The sequence below is a fragment of the Phocoena phocoena genome, chromosome 1 (assembly GCF_963924675.1).
Source record: "Phocoena phocoena chromosome 1, mPhoPho1.1, whole genome shotgun sequence".
Lineage (NCBI taxonomy): Eukaryota > Metazoa > Chordata > Mammalia > Artiodactyla > Phocoenidae > Phocoena > Phocoena phocoena.
The window spans coordinates 126,440,274-126,462,161 of NC_089219.1; the positions used below are offsets into that span (position 1 = coordinate 126,440,274).

The 21,888-nt window shown below is 38.9% G+C and overlaps 1 protein-coding gene across 1 annotated transcript in view; it reads right to left on the minus strand.

Annotated features, from left to right (window-relative positions):
* NME7 (NME/NM23 family member 7) overlaps window positions 1-21,888 on the minus strand; it is a 215,408-nt gene that overhangs the window by 177,676 nt on the left and 15,844 nt on the right. The window contains exon 6 of the mRNA XM_065897952.1: window positions 1,611-1,719. Within this exon, the coding sequence (XP_065754024.1) occupies window positions 1,611-1,719 (109 nt within the window). The remainder of the gene's footprint in view (window positions 1-1,610; window positions 1,720-21,888) is intronic.

Sequence of the window (21,888 nt, forward strand, 5' to 3'; positions counted from 1 at the left end):
TTAAGGCCGCCTACATCCACATGACATTATCATTTGTGCCAAGAAATTATTACCCACAAAGATAAAGCTGTAAATCATTAAATAACTTCATTGTTCACTTCAGGAACCTCCCAAAAGTCCATTTATCTCAACAATAGTCTATTCAAACAGTTCACAATACTCCCTCAACTGGGCAAATAACTCACTCATCAAACAAAATACTTTTAAGACTTGGTTAAAATCCTTGCCTCACTGTTTCTACTAATTCTAAACTATTATATCATAAATGTTGCCCCACTTCAATCATATCACCGCATTGACAGACCCACCTTACATATCTCAAGGTCACACCTGAAATTCTACAATATCTGCCCGTGACCTCTCCATTGTGAAGTCCACTAAGACTCCATCCAGGTGTGATCTCCTTACTGCAGTAGGCAGTAAACTCAGTCTTGCTTAATCAACAAGCCATTCAGGCCTTCCTTGGGGGAGTGGACAATCAACAGAAGGTAACACTCCCTGTTCCATTTCAGCTGCTCTCTTCATAACTCCTTTTTAAAAAATCTCTTCTTCTAGACCACAGGTGAAATTAAATATACCAGGAAATCAGATTATAGAAAAAGAAACATAAACCAGCAATTGAAAGGGGGCCAAGTAAAGCTAATAATAAATTCAACATGAAACTTCAAACTATATTTAATTGTAACCACAGTTTAAGCTGAATTGGGTTAACTACACATTTCAGAATGGTTTTAAAGCATCCCTAAAATTGAGGTTTAAAAAGAAACAAGGAAAAAATGCCCTGAAATGTCAAAGTTTAAATAAAGTATTCTGCCATCTGATTAGATTTAACAAAAATTTCTTATACTTTAACTCATATGCCTCTACTGTTACATATCAAATATGGGTATATGAAATATAGTTTTAATCTTTAAAGACTAAAAATTATTTAAACTCATATAATATTTAGAAAATGAAATTTTTAAAAATCCATTCATTCATCTATTATTTAGTATATTCTAGTTTTTTAAGGATGATCTTTTAAATTATACCCCATCTCATTTCCAAAAGGATTTGGGATGGCTGACAAAAATACATTGAGCAGACTAAAACAAACAGATGAAGGAAAATGAAGAAAAAATGTACAAACTCTCTCTCTCTCTCTCACACACACACACCAGTCAAAGAACTTTGTTTCAGATACAGAGAACCAAAAGAAGTTTCTATAGCTTTCTCAGAAAGGGCATACTGCAGATATGGTAGATATTGTTCTAGATTAGGAGTGCTGTTTAAGTGAATTAAGTGAAATCACAGTCATGTGGTCGGGAGGAGAGGAGGCAGAGTAAGTCAAGGAATCAAGACCAGTAACAGGACGAGCATGACCATAATCAGCAACCCAAGGAACACCTTTTAGAAATGCTCAGATACAAAGAGAAAGATACAGATTCAGATAGATTTTGCCCTCATATTATGTCACCTTTATTCATGTGCCTTCAAAAAAAATGAATGAAAATATTAAAATTATACTTTAATTTCTATATATAAAATATATCAAGAAAAAACAAACATTAACAAAATAAGCTCCTATTAGCAAAATGTATTGGCTATATTGTATTCAACACAGCACTTACCTTCGCTGATGGCATGGGGCTTAACAATGCAACAAGTAGTACAGCTGGTAAATTTAGCAGTGTTTGCTGGCCCACAAACTCCACTCGAAGGAAAAAATAACTCCATTTCCTAAAGACAGAAAGAAATGACTTTGGCACATGTAATCTTGTTACAAATCTGTAAAACAACTCAGGAAATGTGCACAGAATACTATTATCCAGGTACTTCAGAGAGGAGCTAAAGCAGAGGATATGGGGGAAGTGTCTGCCTCAGGAAGGCCCCAGAGGGTCCTGCTCCATTACAATCTCTTCTCAAACTCCTAGAATATTTACGTGAGAGGAGAACTATGCAATTACTTTTAAAGTTTCACAACATAAATTCTTTTCTTCAAATTTTCTAAAAATGCTTTTTACAAAGACTAACTGAACCTTGTTTTAAGTCTTAAAAGAACATATAAAGAAGTATTAAAGCAATGACAGTATGTATCATTCTGTCTCAGGATTAAAGCTGAGAAGGTCTTAACATATTTTGAATATTGGAAGTAATCAATACAAAGTTCTTATTTTACCCAAAGCATCAGTTTATGAGACACAGGTCCAATTTTAAACTTTTCATTAAAATATGTAAAATTCAATTAAAAATTAGGAAATCTTTATAGAAACAGATTAGTATTCAAGAATCAGAGCTACAGTTAAAACTAATTAACTACATATAGTGCTAAAGTCAAATCACATGAACCTTATTTTATAACCAGATTCAGGCTGTGCTATTTGCTTTGCACATAGTTTATTAAAATAACCACCCAGCAATTTGAACTAGCCACAAAGATGGCCACACTAATCAGTAAACTATTTAGACATATGCTTTCCTGCTTCTAAGCTTTTACTAGTATTATTTCTATTCCCTACAAAGCCTTCTGTTCCAAAGAACCATACCAACGTGTAAAGTGTCACTTTAAATATTATCTCCCCCAGGAGCCCCTTTTGATGCACCCCAATCAGTATACTGTACTCCTCCAAAGTTGTGGTTATTTTGGTAATTGCCCCCCATGAATTATAAATTTGAAGAAAAGAACTAACTTGCATAGCCGTGTAGGTCCTTTAGCATCTAAAACAAATAGCTCAAAGTAAATACTCACTTTTCACTGAATTTAAAAATTGAAAGATCGTAGGATGTGTTAGTGTACCACACTGGTGTTCATTAAAAAAAAAACAAAAAAAAACGATCTCGGGAAGATGAGGAAAGGTTCAAATAGTAGTGTATATATTTGAGTGATTCTGGGGTTAATGACACTTTAGAATTAAAATGTTCCATTCCTTAGACAAGTATCTTTCTATCGTATTGCTGCCTTTGCTTATTACTCTTCTTGATCAGTAACAGCAACTACCGCTTGTAGTCCTGTACCAGATGCTTTGATTACATGTTCTCAGAGAACGTGTAAGGTACAGGTGAAAACTCAGATACCTACAGGGCCCTGGTAGGTAATCAATGAGTGAATGAAGTAAACCTGGTGTGACAAGACGGCAGGGTAGAGGGTTGCAAACTGGAAAGGGCATGTCCCGTCTACAGTTCCCCTTTCTCTGCTTCCTTTGCAACAAAACTCCTCAAAAGAGATGTCTTTATTCTGTCTTTACTTCTCTTCCATTTCCTCTTAAACTTACAACTAATTAGGCTTTCATTCCACAAAGGCTATTCATGAAAATCCCTAATCACCTCCACGTTGCCAAGTACCCTGGTTAATTCTCAGACCTCACCTTACCTGACCCAACAGCATTTGACACAATTGATCCCTACATCCTGGAATGCTTTCATCACCTGGTTTTCTTCCCACTGCTCCTTTTCAGTCTCCTTTGATGATTTTCTCCCCTTGGGCAGACCCCTAAGTACTAGAGAGGGGTCTAGTACTATCTATTGTCACTATTCTACCTATTGTCACTCTCTTGTTGAGGCCCTCAAGTCCCATGGCTTTAAATGCTACCTGTATTCTGATGTCTCCTACATTTTAATCTCCAGCCCAACCTCCTCCCTAAACTCCACATCCATATCTACCACTTACAGACATTTCATATTTAAAACATCCAAAACAGACTTCGAATTTCCACTGTCTCCCATAAATCTGTTCAATCCCACCCTTTTCCTTACCCTTCAATTGCACAAGCCAAAAATAAATAACAAAAACAAAGAACACAGTGATTCTTGATTCCTCTCTACCTGTCCAATCTATCAGGAAATCCTTTCAAATATAACCAGAATCCAACCACCTACCTCCACATCTGTCACCCTGGTCCATGTGACATGCCACCACCATCTATCCCTTTAATACCTGCACTAACCTCCTAACTGATCTCCCAGTCCAACTTTTCCCACAAGTACCCCTACCCTGCCTGGTCTATTATTAACACAGCAGTCAGAATGAAACTAATAAAAACAGATCATGTCACTCCTCTGCACAGAACCCTCCACGACCTCCTATCTCATTCAGAATGAATTTCAAAGTCCTAGATATCCTAAAAGCCCTTATGTGACCTGGGCCCTGGCTATATCTGACCTAATCTCCAGCTATTTCCATGAAACACATCTCTGCCCCAGCATCACTGGCCTCACCTCCTCACTGTTCCTTGAACATAGCAAATACGCTCTCACCTCAGAGTTTTTCCATGTATTGTTCCCTTACTTGCTGGAACACTCTTTCCCCTAGACATTTGCTTGGATTTCTCCCTCACTTCCTTCTGATCGCTCCTCAAACAGATATTATACGGACTTTCTATATGCTATATTTAATAACATTCAACACCTCTACTCCACACACAATCCTGGTCTTTTTCTATATCCTTCCCCTGCTGTATTTTCTTCAGAGCAATTACTAATAGACATCAGAGTTATAGGTCTATTTATTTACTATCTGACATGCCCCCCATCAGAAAAGCTATAAGCTCCATGAGTCAGGACTTTGCGTTTTTCACAGTAGCTTCTCAATAAATAGTTTGGAATGACTGAAATTCAGAAACATTTTATTTAACATATGTAGAATTTATATGGACACAGACACTCCGAAAGATTAAGAAACAAGCCCTTGCAAGTTAGCAAGTGGCAAAGTGATGATTCAAATCCAGGTCATACTGACTCCAAAGTCCTGAACTTTTTCTATCACCTTTCTTTCAGACATAAAAAGCTATGCTAGAGGGGAGACCTTCAAGATGGCGGAGGAGTAAGACGTGGAGATCACCGTCCTACCCACACATACATTAGAAATACACCTACATGTGGAACATGGGGTTTGCTTTCTGCATCTAATTTGTTTCTGATTTTCTGCTTATCTTAGTTTAGTATTTACAGTTTATTACCATTGGTAGATTTGTTTATTGATTTGGTTGCTCTCTTCCTGTGATTTTTTTTTAATATATAGATATATATACATTTTTCCTTTTTCTCTTTTTGTGAGTGTACATGTATATGCTTCTTTGTGTGATTATGTCTGTATAGCTTTGCATTTACCATTTGTCCTAGGGTTCTGTCTGTCCTTTTTTTTTAGTATAATTTTTAGTGCTTGTTATCATTGGTGGATTTCTTTTTTGCTTTGGGTGCTCTGCTCTTTTTTTTTTTTTTTGCTTTCTTTTCTTTGCAGTACGCAGGCCTCTCACTGCTGTGGCCTCTCCCGTTGCAGACCACAGGCCCCGGACACGCAGGCTCAGCGGCCATGGTTCATGGGCCCAGGCGCTCCGTGGCAAGTGGGATCTTCCCGGCTCGGGGCACGAACCCATGTCCCCTGCATCGGCAGACGGACTCTCAACCACTGTGCCACCAGGGAAGCCCTTTTTGCTTTCTTTTTAAATTACTTAATTTTTTAAATTCTTACTAATTATTTTTTTCATAATTATTTCTTATTTTAATAACTATTTTATTTTATTATAATTTTTCTTTCTTTCTTTCTGTTTTTCTCCCTTTTCTTCTGAGCCATGTGGCTGACAGGGTCTTAATGCTCCGGCCAGGTGTCAGGCCTGTGCCTCTGAGGTGGGAAAGCCGAGTTCAGGACATTGATCCACCAGAGACCTGCCGGCTCCACATAATATCAAATGGCAAAAGCTCTCCCAGAGACCTCCATCTCAACACTAACACCCAGCACCACTCAACGACCAGCAAGCTACAGGGCTGGATACCCTATGCCAAACAACTAGCAAGACAGGAACACAACAGAGAACACAACCCATTAGCAGAGAGGCTGGCTAAAATCATAATAAGGTCACAGACACCTGAAAACACACCACCAGATGTGGTCCTGCCTACTAGAGAGACAAAATCCAGCCTCATACACCGGAACACAGGCACTAGTCCCCTCCACCAGGAATCCTACACAACCCACTAAACTAACCCTAGCCAATGGGGAAAGACACCAAAAACAACAAGAACTTCAAACCTGCAGCCTGAGAAAAGGAGACCCCCAAACACAGTAAGATAAGCAAAATGAGAAGACACAGAAACACACAGCAGATGAAGGAGCAAAGTAAAAACCCAGCAGACCAAACAAATAGGAAATAGGCAGTCTACCAGAAAAAGAATTCAGACTAATGATAAAAAAAAGATGATCCAAAACTTGGAAATAGAATGGGGAAAATACAATAAACGTTTAACAAGGACCTAGAAGAACTAAAGAGCAAACAAACAATGATGAACAACACAATAAATGAAATTAAAAATTCTGTAGAAGGAAGCAATAGCAGAATAACTGATGCAGAAGAACGGATAGGTGACCTAGAAGATAAAATATGGGAAATAACTACCACAGAGCAGAATAAAGAAAAAAGAATGAAAAGAATTGAGCACAGTCTTAGAGACCTCTGGGACAACATTAAACGCACCAACACTTGAATTATAGGAGGCCCAGAAGAAGAAGAGAAAAAGAAAGGGACTGGGAAAATATTTGAAGAGATTACAGTTGAAAACTTCCCTAATACGGGAAAGGAAATGGTTAATCAAGTTCAGGAAGCGCAGAGAGTCCCAACAGGATTAATTCAAGGATAAGCACGCCAAGACACATATTAATCAAACTATCAAAAATTAAGTACAAAGAAAAAATATTAAAAGCAGCAAGGGAAATTAACATACAAGGGAATCCCCATAAGGTTAACAGCTGATCTTTCAGCAGAAACTCTGCAAGCCAGAATGGAGGGGCAGGACATATTTAAAGTGATGAAAGGGAAAAACCTACAACCAAGATTGCTCTACCCAGCAAGGATCTCATCCAGATTTGACAGCAAAATAAAAACCTTTAGAGTCAAGCAAAAGCTAAGAGAATTCAGCACCAACAAACCAGCTTTACAACAAATGCTAAAGGAACTTCCCTAGGCAGGAAACACAAAAGAAGAAAAAGACCTACAATAACAAACCCAAAACAATTAAGAAAATGGTAATAGGAATATACATATCAATAACGACCTTAAATGTAAATGGACTAAATGCTCCCAAAAGACAAAGACTGGCTGAATGGGTACAAAAACAAGACCCATATATATGTTGTCTACAAGAGACCCACTTCAGACCTAGGGACACATACAGACTGAAAGGGAGGGGATGGAAAAAGATATTCCATGGAAATGGAAATCAAAATAAAGCTGGAGTAGCAATTCTCATATCAGACAAGATACACTTTAAAATGAAGACTAAGATTATTACAAGAGAAAAAGAAGAAAACTACATAATGATCAAGGGATCAATCCAAGAAGAAGATATAACAACTGTAAATATTTATGCGCCCAACATAGGAGCACCTCAATACATAAGGCAAATGCTAACAGCCATAAAACGGGAAATCGACAGTAACACAATCATACTAGGGGACTTTAACACCCCACTTTCACCAATGGACAGATCATCCAAAATGAAAATAAATATGGAAACACAAGCATTAAATGACACATTAAACAAGATGGACTTAATTGATACTGATAGGACATTCCATCCAAAACCAACAGAATACACTTTCTTCTCAAGTGCTCATGGAACATTCTCCAGGATAGATCACATCTTGGGTCACAAATCAAGCCTAGGTAAATTTAAGAAAATTGAAATTGTATCAAGTATCTTTTCTGATCACAATGCTATGAGACTAGATATCAATTACAGGAAAACATCTGTAAAAAATACAAACACATGGAAGTTAAACAATACACTACTTAATAACCAAGAGATCACTGAAGAAATCAAAGAGAAAATCAAAAAATACCTAGAGGGCTTCCCTGGTGGTGCAGTGGTTGAGAGTCCGCCTGCTGATGCAGGGGACACGGGTTCGTGCCCCAGTCCGGGAAGATCCCACATGCCGCAGAGTGGCTAGGCCCGTGAGCCATGGCTGCTGAGCCTGCGCTCCGCAACGGGAGAGGTCACAAAGGTGAGAGGCTCGTGTACCACAAAAACAAACAAACAAAAAAAAAACCTAGAAACAAATGACAATGAAAACACAATGACCCAAAACCTATGGGATGCAGCAAAAGCAGTTCTAAGATGGAAGTTTATAACAATATAATCCTACCTCAAGAAACAAGAAACATCTCAAATAAACAACCTCACTTTACACCTAAAGCAATTAGAGAAAGAAGAACAAGAAAAACCCAAAGACAACAGAAGGAAAGAAATCATAAAGGTCACATCAGAAATAAATGAAAAAGAAATGAAGGAAACAATAGCAAAGATCAATAAAACTAAAAGCTGGTTCTTTGAGAAGATAAACAGAATTGATAAACCATTAGCCAGTCTCATCAAGAAAAAAAGGGAGAAGAAACAAATCAATAGAATTAGAAATGAAAAAGGAGAAGTAACAACTGACACTGCAGAAATACAAAGGATCATGAGAGACTACTACAAGCAAATCTATGCCAATAAAATGGAAAACCTGGAAGAAATAGAAATCTTATAAAAGCACAACCTTCTGAGACTGACCCAGAAAGAAATAGAAAATATAAACAAAACAATCACAAGCACTGAAATTGAGACTGTGATTAAAAATCTTCCAACAAACTAAAGCCCAGGACCAGATGGCCTCACAGGCGAATTCTATCAAACATTTAGAGAAGAACTAAAACCTATCCTTCTCAAACTCTTGCAAAATATAGCAGAGGGAGGAACACTCCCAAACTCATTCTACAAGGCCACCATCTCCCTGATACCAAAACCAGACAAAATGTCTCAAACAAAGAAAACTACAGGCCAATATCACTGATGAACACAGATGCAAAAATCCTCCCCAAAATACTAGCAAACAGAATCCAACAGCTCATTAAAAGGATCATACACCATGATCAACTGGGGTTTATCCCAGGATGCAAGGGTTCTTCAGTATATGCAAATCAATCGATGTGATAAATCATACTAACAAATTGAAGGAGAAGAAAAATATGATCATCTCAAGAGATGCAGATAAAGCTTCCAACAAAATTCAACACCCATTTATGATAAAAGCCCTCCAGAAAGGAGGCATAGAGGGAAACTACCTCAACATAATAAAGGCCATAGATAACAAACACACAGCCAACATTGTTCTCAATTGTGAAAAACTGAAAGCATTTCCACTAAGATCAGGAACAAGTCAAGGTTGCCCACTCTCACCATTACTATTCCACATAGTTTGGGAAGTTTTAGCCACAGCAATCAGAGAAGAAAAATAAGTAAAAGTAATCTAAATTGGAAAAGAAGAAGTAAAGCTGTCACTGCTTGCAAATGACATGATACTATACACAGAGAATCCTAAAGATGCCACCAGAAAACTGCTAGAGCTAATCAATGAATTTGGTAAAGTAGCAGGATACAAAATTAATGCACAGAAATGTCTTGAATTCCTATACACTAATGATGAAAAATAAAAATCTAAAAGAGAAATTAAGGAAACACTCCCATTTACCACTGCAACAAAAAGAATAAAATACCTAGGAATAAACCTACCTAAGGAGACAAAAGTACCTTTATGCAGAAAACTATAAGACACTCATGAAAGAAATCAAAGATGGTATCAACAGATGGAGAGATACACCAGGCTTGTGCAAGTTTCCTGATGGGAGGGACTGGTGGTGGGTAAAGCTGACTGTTTCTCTGGTGGGCAGAGATCAGTAAAACTTTAATCCGCTTAACTGCTGATGGGTGGGGCTGGGTTCCCTCCCTGTTGGTTGTTTGGCCTGAGGCAACCCAACACTGGAGCCTACCTGGGCTCTTCGGTGGGGGTAATGGCAGACTCTGGGAGGGCTCATGCCAAGGAGTACTTCTCAGAACTTCTGCTGCCAGTGTCCTTGTCCCCACGGTGAGCCACAGCACCCCCCCCTCGCCTCTGCAGGAGACCCTCCAACACTAGCAGGTAGGTCTGGTTCAGTCTCCCCTGGGGTCACTGCTCCTTCCCCTGGGTCCCGATGTGCTCACTACTGTGTGTATGCCCTCCAAGAGTGGAGTCTCTGTTTCCCCCAGTCCTGTCAAAGTCCTGCCATCAAATCCCACTAACCTTCAAAGTCTGATTCTCTAGGAATTCCTCCTCCCATTGCCAGAGCCCCAGGTTGGGAAGCCTGACATGGGGCTCAGAACCTTCACTCCAGTGGGTGGACTTCTGTGGTATAAGTGTCCTCCAGTCTGTGAGTCACCCACGCAGCAGTTATTGGATTTGATTTTACTGTGATTGTGCCTCTCCTACTGTCTCACTGTGGCTTGTCCTTTGTCTTTGGATGTGGGGTATCTTTTTTGGTGAGTTCCAGTTCTCAATGATTGTCCAGCAGCTAGTTGTGATTCTGGTGTTCTCACAAGATGGAGTGAGAGCACGTCCTACTCCACCATCTTGGTTCAGGACCTGTTTTGGTTCTTTCACATGAGTCTATTTTTTAAGTTTCAATGAAAATCTTTGCTAGGATTTTGACTGGAATTGCACTGAACTTATAGATCAACTTGGAAAGAACTGACATCTTTATGATACTGAATCTTCCCATACATGAACATGTATATACGTTCATTTATTTCTTTTCTTAGTGCCTAAAATAAAATTTATAGTTTTCTTGAAAAAGATCTCCAACATCTTTTGTTAGGTTCATCTTAGGTGTCCTATAGTTTTTCACCATTGAATGGAAATCTTTTAACTCTGTATAAAATAGATAACTAATGAGAACCTAGTATAGCACAGGGAACTCTACTCAATGCTCTGTGGTGACTTAAGTGGGAAGGAAATGCAAAACATAGGGGATATATGTATACATATAGCTGATTCACTTTGCTTTACAGTAGAAACGAACACATTTTACAGCAACTATACTCCAATAAAAAGTAGGAAAAAAAATGGGAATCTTTTAAAATTATATTTTCTAATTGGTTATTTCACATATATCAAGAATATTAATGATTTTTATATATTGATATATGCAGTATAACATATAGATTTGGGAAGCACCATGAAAATGAAACAATATCAATATATAACATCTATTAAATACCATATTCCAGGCACTATGCCAAGCACTTAAATAATTTCACTTAATCCTTAGAAGAACACTATGATGTACTTACAACTATTACCTCATATTACAGACCAGGAGACTGAGAGCAATAATAGTAGTAGACAAGAGAACAAAGCCTGTACAACACCAACACTACCAAAGGATAGGTGAAGGGAAAAAATGCCAGTTATAGGGGCCGGAGGGGGAAGATGGCAGAAGAGTAAGACGTGGAGATCACCTTCCTCCCCACAGATACATCAGAAATACATCTACACGTGGAACAACTCCTACATAACACCTACTGAACGCTGGCAGAAGACCTCAGACCTCTCAAAAGGCAAGAAACTCCCCATGTACCTGGGAAGGGCAAAAGAAAAAAGAATAAACAAAGACAAAAAAATAGGGACGGGACCTGCACCAGTGGGAGGGAGCTGTGAAGGAGGAAACGTGTCCACACACTAGAAGCCCCTTCGCGGGCAGAGACTGCGGGTGGCAGAGGGGGGGAGCTTCAGAGCCGCGGAGGAGAGCACAGCAACAGGGGTGCAGAGGGCAAAGCGGGGAGATTTCCGCACAGAGGATCGGTGCCGACCAGCACTCACCAGCCCGAGAGGCTTCTCTGCTCACCCGCCGGGGATAGGCGGGTCTAGAAGCTGAGGCTCGGAGGCTTCGGTTGGAGCGCAGGAAGAGGACTGGTGGCATGAACACAGCCTGAAGGGGTTAGTGCACCACAGCTAGCCGGGAGGGAGTCCGGGAAAAAGTCTGCACCTGCCGAAGGCGCAAGAGACTTTTTCTTCCCTCTTTGTTTTCTGGTGCACGAGGAGAAGGGATTAACGGCGTTGCTTAAAGAAGCTCCAGAGACAGGGGCGAGCCGCGGCTAACAGCACAGAACCCAGAGACGGGCATGAGACGCTAAGGCTGCTGCTGCCGCCACCAAGAAGCCTGTGTGCGAGCACAGGTCACTATCCCCACCTCCCTTACGGGGAGCCTGTGCAGCCAGCCACTGCCAGGGTCCCGGGATCCAGGGACAACTTCCCCGGGAGAACGCACGTGGGGCCTCAGGCTGGTGCAACGTCATGCCGGCCTCTGCCACCGCAGGCTTGCCCCGCACTGCGTGCCCCTCCCTCCCCCCGGCCTGAGTGAGCCAGAGCCCCCGAATCAGCGGCTCCTTTAACCCCGGCCTGTCTGAGCGAAGAACAGACACCCTCCGGCGACCTACACGCAGAGGCAGGTCCAAATCCAAAGCTGAACCCTGGGAGCTGTGCGAACAAAGAAGAGAAAAGGAAATCTCTCCCAGCAGCCTCAGGAGCAGCAGATTAAATCTCTACAATCAACTTGATGTACCCTGCATCTGTGGAATACATGAATACACAACGAATCATCCCAAATTGAGGTGGACTTTGAGAGCAACATTTATGATTTTTTCCCCTTTTCCTCTTTTTGTGAGGGTGTATGTCTATGCTTCTGTGTGAGATTTTGTCGGTATAGCTTTGCTTCCACCATTTGTCCTAGGGTTCAATCCGTCCGTATTTTTTTTCTTACTTTAAAAAAAATTTTTTTTCTTAATAATTGTTTTACTTTAATAACTTTATTTTATTTTACCTTACATTATTTTATTATCCTTTATCCCCTTCCTTCCTTCCTTCCTTCCTTTCTTTCTTTCTACTTTTTCTCCCTTCTATTCTGAGCCGTGTGGATGACAGGCTCTTGGTGCTGCAGCCGGGAGTCAGTGCTGTGCCTCTGAGGTGGGAGAGCCAACTTCAGGACACTGGTCCACAAGAGACCTCCCAGCTCCATGTAATATCAAATGGTGAAAATGTCCCAGAGACCCCCATCTCAACACCAGCACCCAGCTTCCTCAACGACCAGCAAACTACAGTGCTGGACACCCTATGCCAAACAACTAGCAAGACAGGAACACAACCCCACCCATTAGCAGAGAGGCTGCCTAAAATCACAGTAAGTCCACAGGCACCCCATAACACACCACCAGACGTGGACCTGCCCAGCAGAAAGACAAGATCCAGCCTCATCCACCAGAACGCAGGCACTAGTCCCCTCCACCAGGAAGCCTGCACAACCCACTGAACCAACCTTGGCCACTGGGGACAGACACCAAAAACAACGGGAACTTCGAACACGCAGCCTGCAAAAAGGAGACCCCAAACACAGTAAGATAAGCAAAATGAGAAGACAGAAAAACACACAGCAGATAAAGGAGCAAGATAAAAATGCATCAGATCTAACAAATGAAGAGGAAATAGGCAGTCTACCTGAAAAAGAATTCAGAATAATAACAGTAAAGATGATCTAAAATCTTGAAAATAGAATAGACAAAATGCAAGAAACATTTAACAAGGAACTGAAACAACTGAAGATGAAACAAGCAACGATGAAGAAAACAATAAATGAAATTAAAAATACTCTAGAAGGGATCAATAGCAGAATAACTGAGGCAGAAGAAGGGATAAGTAACCTGGAAGATAAAGTAGTGGAAATAACTACTGCAGAGCAGAATAAAGAAAAAAGAATGAAATGAATTGAGGACAGTCTCAGAGACCTCTGGGACAACATTAAATGCACCAACATTCGAACTATTGGGGTTCCAGAAGAAGAGAAAAAGAAAGGGACTGGGAAAATATTTGAAGAGATTATAGTTGAAAACTTCCCTAATATGGGAAAGGAAATAGTTAATCAAGTCCAGGAAGCACAGAGAGTCCCATACAGGATAACTCCAAGGAGAAACATGCCAGTACACATATTAATCAAACTATCAAAAATTAAATACAAAGAAAACATATTAAAAGCAGCAAGGGAAAAACAACAAATAACACACAAGGGAATCCCCATAAGGTTAACAGCTGATCTTTCAGCAGAAACTCTGCAAGCCAGAAGGGACTGGCATGACATATTTAAAGTGATGAAGGAGAAAAACCTACAATCAAGATTACTCTACCCCACAAGGATCTCATTCAGATTTGATGGAGAAATTAAAACCTTTACAGACAAGCAAAAGCTGAGAGAGTACAGCACCACCAAACCAGCTTTACAACAAATGCTAAAGAATCTTCTCTACGCAAGAAACACAAGAGAAGGAAAAGGTCTATAATAACAAACCCAAAACAATTAAAATGGGAATAGGAACATACATATCGATAATTACCTTAAATGTAAATGGATTAAACGCTCCCACCAAAAGACATAGACTGGCTGAATGGATACAAAAACAAGACCCATATATATGCTGTCTACATGAGACCCACTTCAGACCTAGAGACACATACAGACTGAAAGTGAAGGGATGGAAAAAGATATTCCATGCAAATGGAAACCAAAAGAAAGCTGGAGTAGCAATTCTCATATCAGACAAAATAGATTTTAAAACACAGACTATTAGAAGAGACAAAGAAGGACACTACATAATGATCAACGGATCAATCCAAGAAGAAGATATAACAATTGTAAATATTTATGCACCCAACATAGGAGCACCTCAATACATAAGGCAAATACTAACAGCCATAAAAGGGGAAATCAACAGTAACACATTCATAGTAGGGGACTTTAACACCCCACTTTCACCAATGGACAGATCATCCAAACTGAAAATAAATAAGGAAACACAAGCTTTAAATGATACATTAAACAAGATGGACTTAATTGATATTTATAGGACATTCCATCCAAAAACAACAGAATACACATATTTCTCTAGTGCTCATGGAAAATTCCCCAGGATAGATCATATCTTGGGTCACAAATCAAGCCTAGGTAAATTTAATAAAACTGAAATTGTATCAAGTACCTTTTCCAACCAAAATGCTATGAGACTAGATATCAATTACAGGAAAACATCTGCAAAAAATACAAACACACGGAGGCTAAACAATACACTACTTAATAACTAAGTGATCACTGAAGAAATCAAAGAGGAAATCAAAAAATACCTAGAAACAAATGACAATGGAGACACGACAACCCAAAACCTATGGGATGCAGCAAAAGCAGTTCTAAGAGGGAAGTTCATAACAATACAACCCTACCTTAAGAAACATTAAACATCTCGAATATACAACCTAACCTTGCACCTAAAGCAATTAGAGAAACAAGAACAAAAAAACCCCAAAGTTAGAAGAAGGAAAGAAATCATAAAGATCAGATCAGAAATAAATGAAAAAGAAATGAAGGAAATGATAACAAAGATCAATAAAACTAAAAGCTGGTTCTTTGAGAAGATAAACAAAATTGATAAACCATTAGACAGACCCATCAAGAAAAAAAGGGAGAAGACTCAAATCAATAGAATTAGAAATGAAAAAGGAGAAGTAACAACTGACACTGCAGAAATACAAAAGATCATGAGAGATTACTACAAGCAAATCTATGCCAATATAATGGACAACCTGGAAGAAATGGACAACTTCTTAGAAATGCACAACGTGCCAAGACTGAATCAGGAAGAAACAGAAAATATGAACAGACCAATCACAAGCACTGAAATTGAAACTGTGATTAAAAATCTTCCAACAAACAAAAGCCCAGGACCAGATGGCTTCACAGGCGAATTCTTTCAAACATTTAGAGAAGAGCTAACACGTATCCTTCTCAAACTCTTCCAAAATATAGCAGAGGGAGGAACACTCCAAAACTCATTCTACGAGGCCACCATCACCCTGATACCAAAACAAGGCAAGGATGTCACAAACAAAGAAAGATACAGGCCAATATCACTGATGAACATAGATGCAAAAACCCTCAACAAAATACTAGCAAACAGAATCCAACAGCACATTAAAAGGATCATACACCATGATCAATTGGGGTTTATTCCAGGAATGCAAGGATTCTTCAATATACACAAATCAATCAATGTGATACACCATATTAACAAATTGAAGGAGAAAAACCATATGGTCATCTCAGTAGATGCAGAGAAAGCTTTTGCCAAAATTCAACACCCATTTTTGATAAAAACCCTCCAGAAAGTAGGCATAGAGGGAACTTTCCTCAACTTAATAAAGGCCATATATGACAAGCCCATAGCCAACATCGTCCTCAATGGTGAAAAACTGAAAGCATTTCCACTAAGATCAAGAACAAGACAAGGTTTCCCACTCTCACCACTGTTATTCAACATAGTTTTGGAAGTTTTAGCCACAGCAATCAGAGAAGAAAAGGAAATAAAAGGAATCCAAATCGGAAAAGAAGAATTAAAGCTGTCATTGTTTGCAGATGACATGATACTATACATAGAGAATCCTAAAGATGCTACCAGAAAACTTCTAGAACTAATCAATGAATTTGGTAAAGTAGCAGGATACAAAATTAATGCACAGAAACCTCTGGCATTCCTATACAATAATGATGAAAAATCTGAAAGTGAAATCAAGAAAACACTCCCATTTACCATTGCAACAAAAAGAATAAAATATCTAGGAATAAACCTACCTAAGGAGACAAAAGACCTGTATGCAGAAAATTATAAGACACTGATGAAAGAAATTAAAGATGATACAAATAGATGGAGAGATATACCATGTTCTTGGATTGGAAGAATCAACATTGTGGAAATGACTATACTACCCAAAGCAACCTACAGATTCAATGCAATCTCTATCAAACTACCACTGGCATTTTTCACAGAACTAGAACAAAGAATTTCACAATTTGTATGGAAACACAAAAGACCCCGGATAGCCAAAGCAATCTTGAGAACGAAAAACGGAGCTGGAGGAATCAGGCTCCCTGACTTCAGACTATACTACAAAGCTACAGTAATCAAGACAGTATTGTACTGGCACAAAAACAGAAAGATAGATCAATGGAACAGGATAGAAAGCCCAGAGATAAACCCACGCACATATGGTCACCTTATCTTTGATAAAGGAGGCAGGAAATGTACAGTGGAGCAAGGACAGCCTCTTCAATAAGTGGTGCTGGGAAAACTGGACAGGTACATGTAAGAGTATGAGATTAGATCACTCCCTAACACCATACACAAAAATAAGCTCAAAATGGATTAAAGTCCTAAATGTAAGGCCAGACACTATCAAACATAGGCAGAACACTCTATGACATAAATCACAGCAAGATCCTTTTTGACCCACCTCCTAGAGAAATGGAAATAAAAACAAAAATAAACAAATGGGACCTAATGAAACTTCAAAGCTTTTGCACAGCAAAGGAAACCATAAACAAGACCAAAAGACAACCCTCAGAATGGGAGAAAATATTTGCAAATGAAGCAACTGACAAAGGATTAATCTCCAAAATTTACAAGCACCTCATGCAGCTCAATATCAAAAAAACAAACAACCCAATCCAAAAATGGGCAGAAGACGTAGACATTTCTCCAAAGAAGATATACAGACTGCCAACAAACATATGAAAGAATGTTCAACATCATTAATCATTAGAGAAATGCAGATCAAAACTACAATGAGATATCAACTCACACCAGCCAGAATAGCCATCGTCAAAAAATCTAGAAACAATAAATGCTGGAGAGGTTGTGAAGAAAAGGGAACACTCTTGCACGGCTGGTGGGAATGTGAATTGGTACAGCCACTATGGAGAACGGTATGGAGATTCCTTAAAAAACTGCAAATAGAACTACCATATGACCCAGCAATCCCACTACCGGGCATATACCCTGAGAAAACCATAATTCAAAAAGCCTCATGTACCAAAATGTTCACTGCCGCTCTATTTACAATAGCCAGGAGATGGAAACAACCGAAGTGTCCATCATCGGAGGAATGGATAAAGAAGATGTGGCACATATGTACAATGGAATATTACTCAGCCATAAAAAGAAACGAAATTGAGCTATTTGTAATGAGGTGGATGGACATAGAGTCTGTCATACAGAGCGAAGTAAGTCAGAAAGAGAAAGACAAATACCATATGCTAACACATATATATGGAATTTAAGAAAAAAAAATGTCATGAAGAACCTAGGGGTAAGAGAGCAATAAAGACACAGACCTACTAGAGAATGGACTTAAGGATATGGGGAGGGGGAAGGGTAAGTTGTGACAAAGTGAGAGAGTGGCATGGACATATATACACTACCAAACGTAAAATAGATAGCTAGGGGGAAGCAGCAGCATAGCACAGGGAGATCAGCTCAGTGCTTTGTTACCACCTAGAGGGGTGGGATAGGGAGGGTGGGAGGGAGGGAGATGCAAGAGGGAAGAGATATGGGAATATATGTATATGTACAACTGATTCACTTTGTTATAAAGCAGAAACTAACACACCATTGTAAAGCAATTATATTCCAATAAAGATGTAAAGTAAAAATAATAAAAATTTAAAAATTAAAAAAAAGACATAGATTGTGATCTGCTAAATATAAAGCAAAAAAGGATAGTGAGATATCACAGAATTAAAATATTGTGGAATATTTCAAAAAGGAGAAAGTGTGCAAACCTGTTAAATGTTGCAGTAAAACACAGTAGATACAGTAAAATAAGAAATGATAGTTCTTTCTTGGATGTTTTAATTAAGAGGACATAGGTTATCTTAGCCAAAATGATTTCAGTGGAATGAAAGGATGAAGCCAAATTGTAATGACTGCTCTCAATGTAGTCAAAGGCAACTGCAAACAGTGAGTATAGTCTAGGCTTTGGTGAAATCTGGGAAAGAAGGAAAAAAAGATTCCACAGTAACTGACAGGAATTCAAGGTCAAAAAGAGGTGATTTGGGACTGCTTATATAGCGTTTTTCAATCTTCTGTCAATATCTATGGTCCTTGCTTCCTCATGTATGCTACATGTTCCAGCTGCAGTATTTCTCCTTGATAGCTAGTCAGCTAACATAATGTCCACAATACTCACTCTTCCCAAGACAAACATCAAGAATATGTATAACCTAACGGGTTCATACAAATAATCTGAGATGAATGTCAGAAATAGCTGAGAAAATTTAAGTGCACAAAACAGAAACAAATATGCTTAAGACACTTCTTTGAAGGAAGGATTATGGTAGCTAAAGTTGTAGAAGGTTCTCCACTACGAAAAAAACGGGGGGAAAGGTCATTCTGCAAACTGTATCTGCAGGCAGGAATTTTTCTAGCGAGCTTAGCACATGCATTACGTATGTGCATGCATCAAAACACACAAATCTATATACTTAAGATGAGTCTAGCTTTACCATGTTAATGTATAAAACTTCCCTTGCGTTTCTAAATCCACTTATTTTCAGCATCAACGTATTATTGAAATAAATGTACAACCTATATCACTATCCGATAAAGATACGGTATAGCTGGACTTAAGAGTCAAGGTTCATGGTATGGTAAAAGGCAAAGAACATCTGTAAGGTAAAGCATCTCGAGAAAAATACCAAAGTGATATGCTGACACTTTTCCCATTTTATTTATATTATATCAAAGGTTTTTCTTAAAAAAAAAAAGACTTTGAAAAAATATTTTTTACTAACGGGAAGTAGCTAGGGAGCTTAATGACCAATTTACTGGATGAATGAATTCTCCTGATAAGTATTTACTGAGCATTTATTATGTAGCAGGCAGATTCTAATAATCAAAACGAAACAGAAAAAAAAACCCTGCCCTCATGGAACTCCTTGGTGGAATCGTCTAATGTATAAATACATACAGAGCCTAAGTTATCTAAAATCTGACGGGTACATTTGTGCTCAAATTTATTAAATGAACTGGTGAAAATCAAGAACAGAGAAAGGGATGGGGTGAGATGCTCATGGGGTAAATAGGAGGAATGTATCAATGACTTTTCAGTTCAGCCCCCAATAATTTCCTTCATGAATTATTTATGTCATCATTTTTATAATATCTTACAATATCTGATTGGCATTTAACAATTGAAAATAATACTACATTTATAGTAAATGTCTACAAATAAGATCAAAGGTCAGGGACTATAATCACTCTTGCATATACCTTTGACAACCACAACCCTCCTATCATACTTGCTTCACAAAACCACAGCCATGGCTAAAGCAACCCTTTACCTACTCTGTACCTACACTCATGCAACTGAATATGGCTGGAGAACATCCACACTCACAGTTCATGACCATGAACTTCAGGTGAGCCATTCATTCAATACAGCAATCATACCATATTTCCCTAATCTTTTCCTTTGCCTAGTCTTTCAGATGATTATTTCACATCCTCTCTCTTTTAACCAACGAATACCGTCTCTCTCATCCTCACTTTTAGCTGTTTTTGACCTTGCTTCCTACTTTCCTATTGAGAAAACTGAGGCAATGAGTATCAGCATCAAAACCCACATACTCTGCCTTCCCATTTGCTGCTAAAGACAAGTACCTACGCACCACTGTGCAGTCAATCTGGTCTCTAATGTCCATTCCCTCTCACCTAATCAATGACATTGCTACAGTAAGTTTCCCCCTTTTCCCCAATCATTAATTTTTCACATCTGTAATTCTCATCTTAAAAAAAAATTTGACCCTGCTTTTCCTCATAGCTACCACCTCATTTCTCTGCTCACCTCTGCAGCAAAAACTGCCCCAAAAGAGTTGTCTAGATTCACTGTCTAGAATTCCTGTCCTCCAATTTTCTTTTAAATCCACTCCAAGCAGGGCTTTGCCTCCAACTCTCCATCAACATTGATCTTACCAAGTTTACCAATGACCTCTGCATTGCAAAATCTAATTTTCAATTCCCAGTCCCCTTCTTACTTGATACATCTGCTTCATTTGACACTACTGATCATTCTCTCCTCATAGAATATTTTCTTCACTTGGCTCCAGGACACAACTATCTCTGAATTTTTTCCTTCTACCTCACTAAAGGCTCCTCCTTTACCTCCCTTGCTTCTTTCTCCTCTTTAACCCTTTACCAGGGCATAAAGGTTCCAACTCTGTTCTCTTTCCTTCTCTAGCTACACTCTCCTTGGTAATCTCAACCAGTTTCACGTGGTTTCCTGACCTCTCCCCCAAACTCACATATTCAGTTTTTTCTTCAATCTCTCTACTTGGATAACTAACATACATGTTAAGTTTGCAGTGTCCAAAGTGTAACCTCTTATTTTCCATCCATACTGACTCTAGCCATAGCCTTCCTTATTTCAGTTTATGTCAATGTTATCCTTTCAGTTGGTCAGTCCAAGAACTTTGGAGTAATCCTAGACATCTCTCTTTTTCTCATACTCTACATTCAATCTGGAAGGAAATTTTGATCATTTGACCTTCAACCACTAAACTATATTTTTAAATACATCTAAGCACTCCACTCATTGCTACTACCCTGGTCCAAGCCATCACCTCTCTGAATTATTTGCAACATCCTCTTAACTGGGCTCCTGTTGCTACTCTGGCCCTCTACGGTCTATTCTCAATGCAGCAGCCAGAGCAATCTTTTTTAAATGGCAAGTCAAGCTTGTCAGTCCTCTATTCAAATCCCTGCAACAGCTCTCCACTTTCCTCAGAGAAGACGACAAAAGTCTTGTGCTATCGTGGTCTTTAAACCATGTGATATCTCCCTGATTACTTGTGACCTCATCAGCTCATTCTTTGCTGTTAACTAAATAAGCAGGCAGCAATATGCTGTTCTAAAATTAGCAAGACGGTCAGAATACCTGAGACAGAGTGAGTAAGGGAGAGACTGGTTGTAGATGATGTTATAGAAGTTGATAGGGACCAGATCAGGTAGAGCTTTGCATGCTATGATACTTAGATTTTATAAGAGACAAAAGTTCACTAGAGTTTAATAGCTGAATTGTTAATCTGATTTATTTTTAAAAGATCACTTGGACATAGTTAATTTTACTTGGGAAAGGTAAATTTTTCATAAATTGAGTGTAAGAGAAGAAGGTAAAGAAGAATTAGGAAGCTTTTTGCA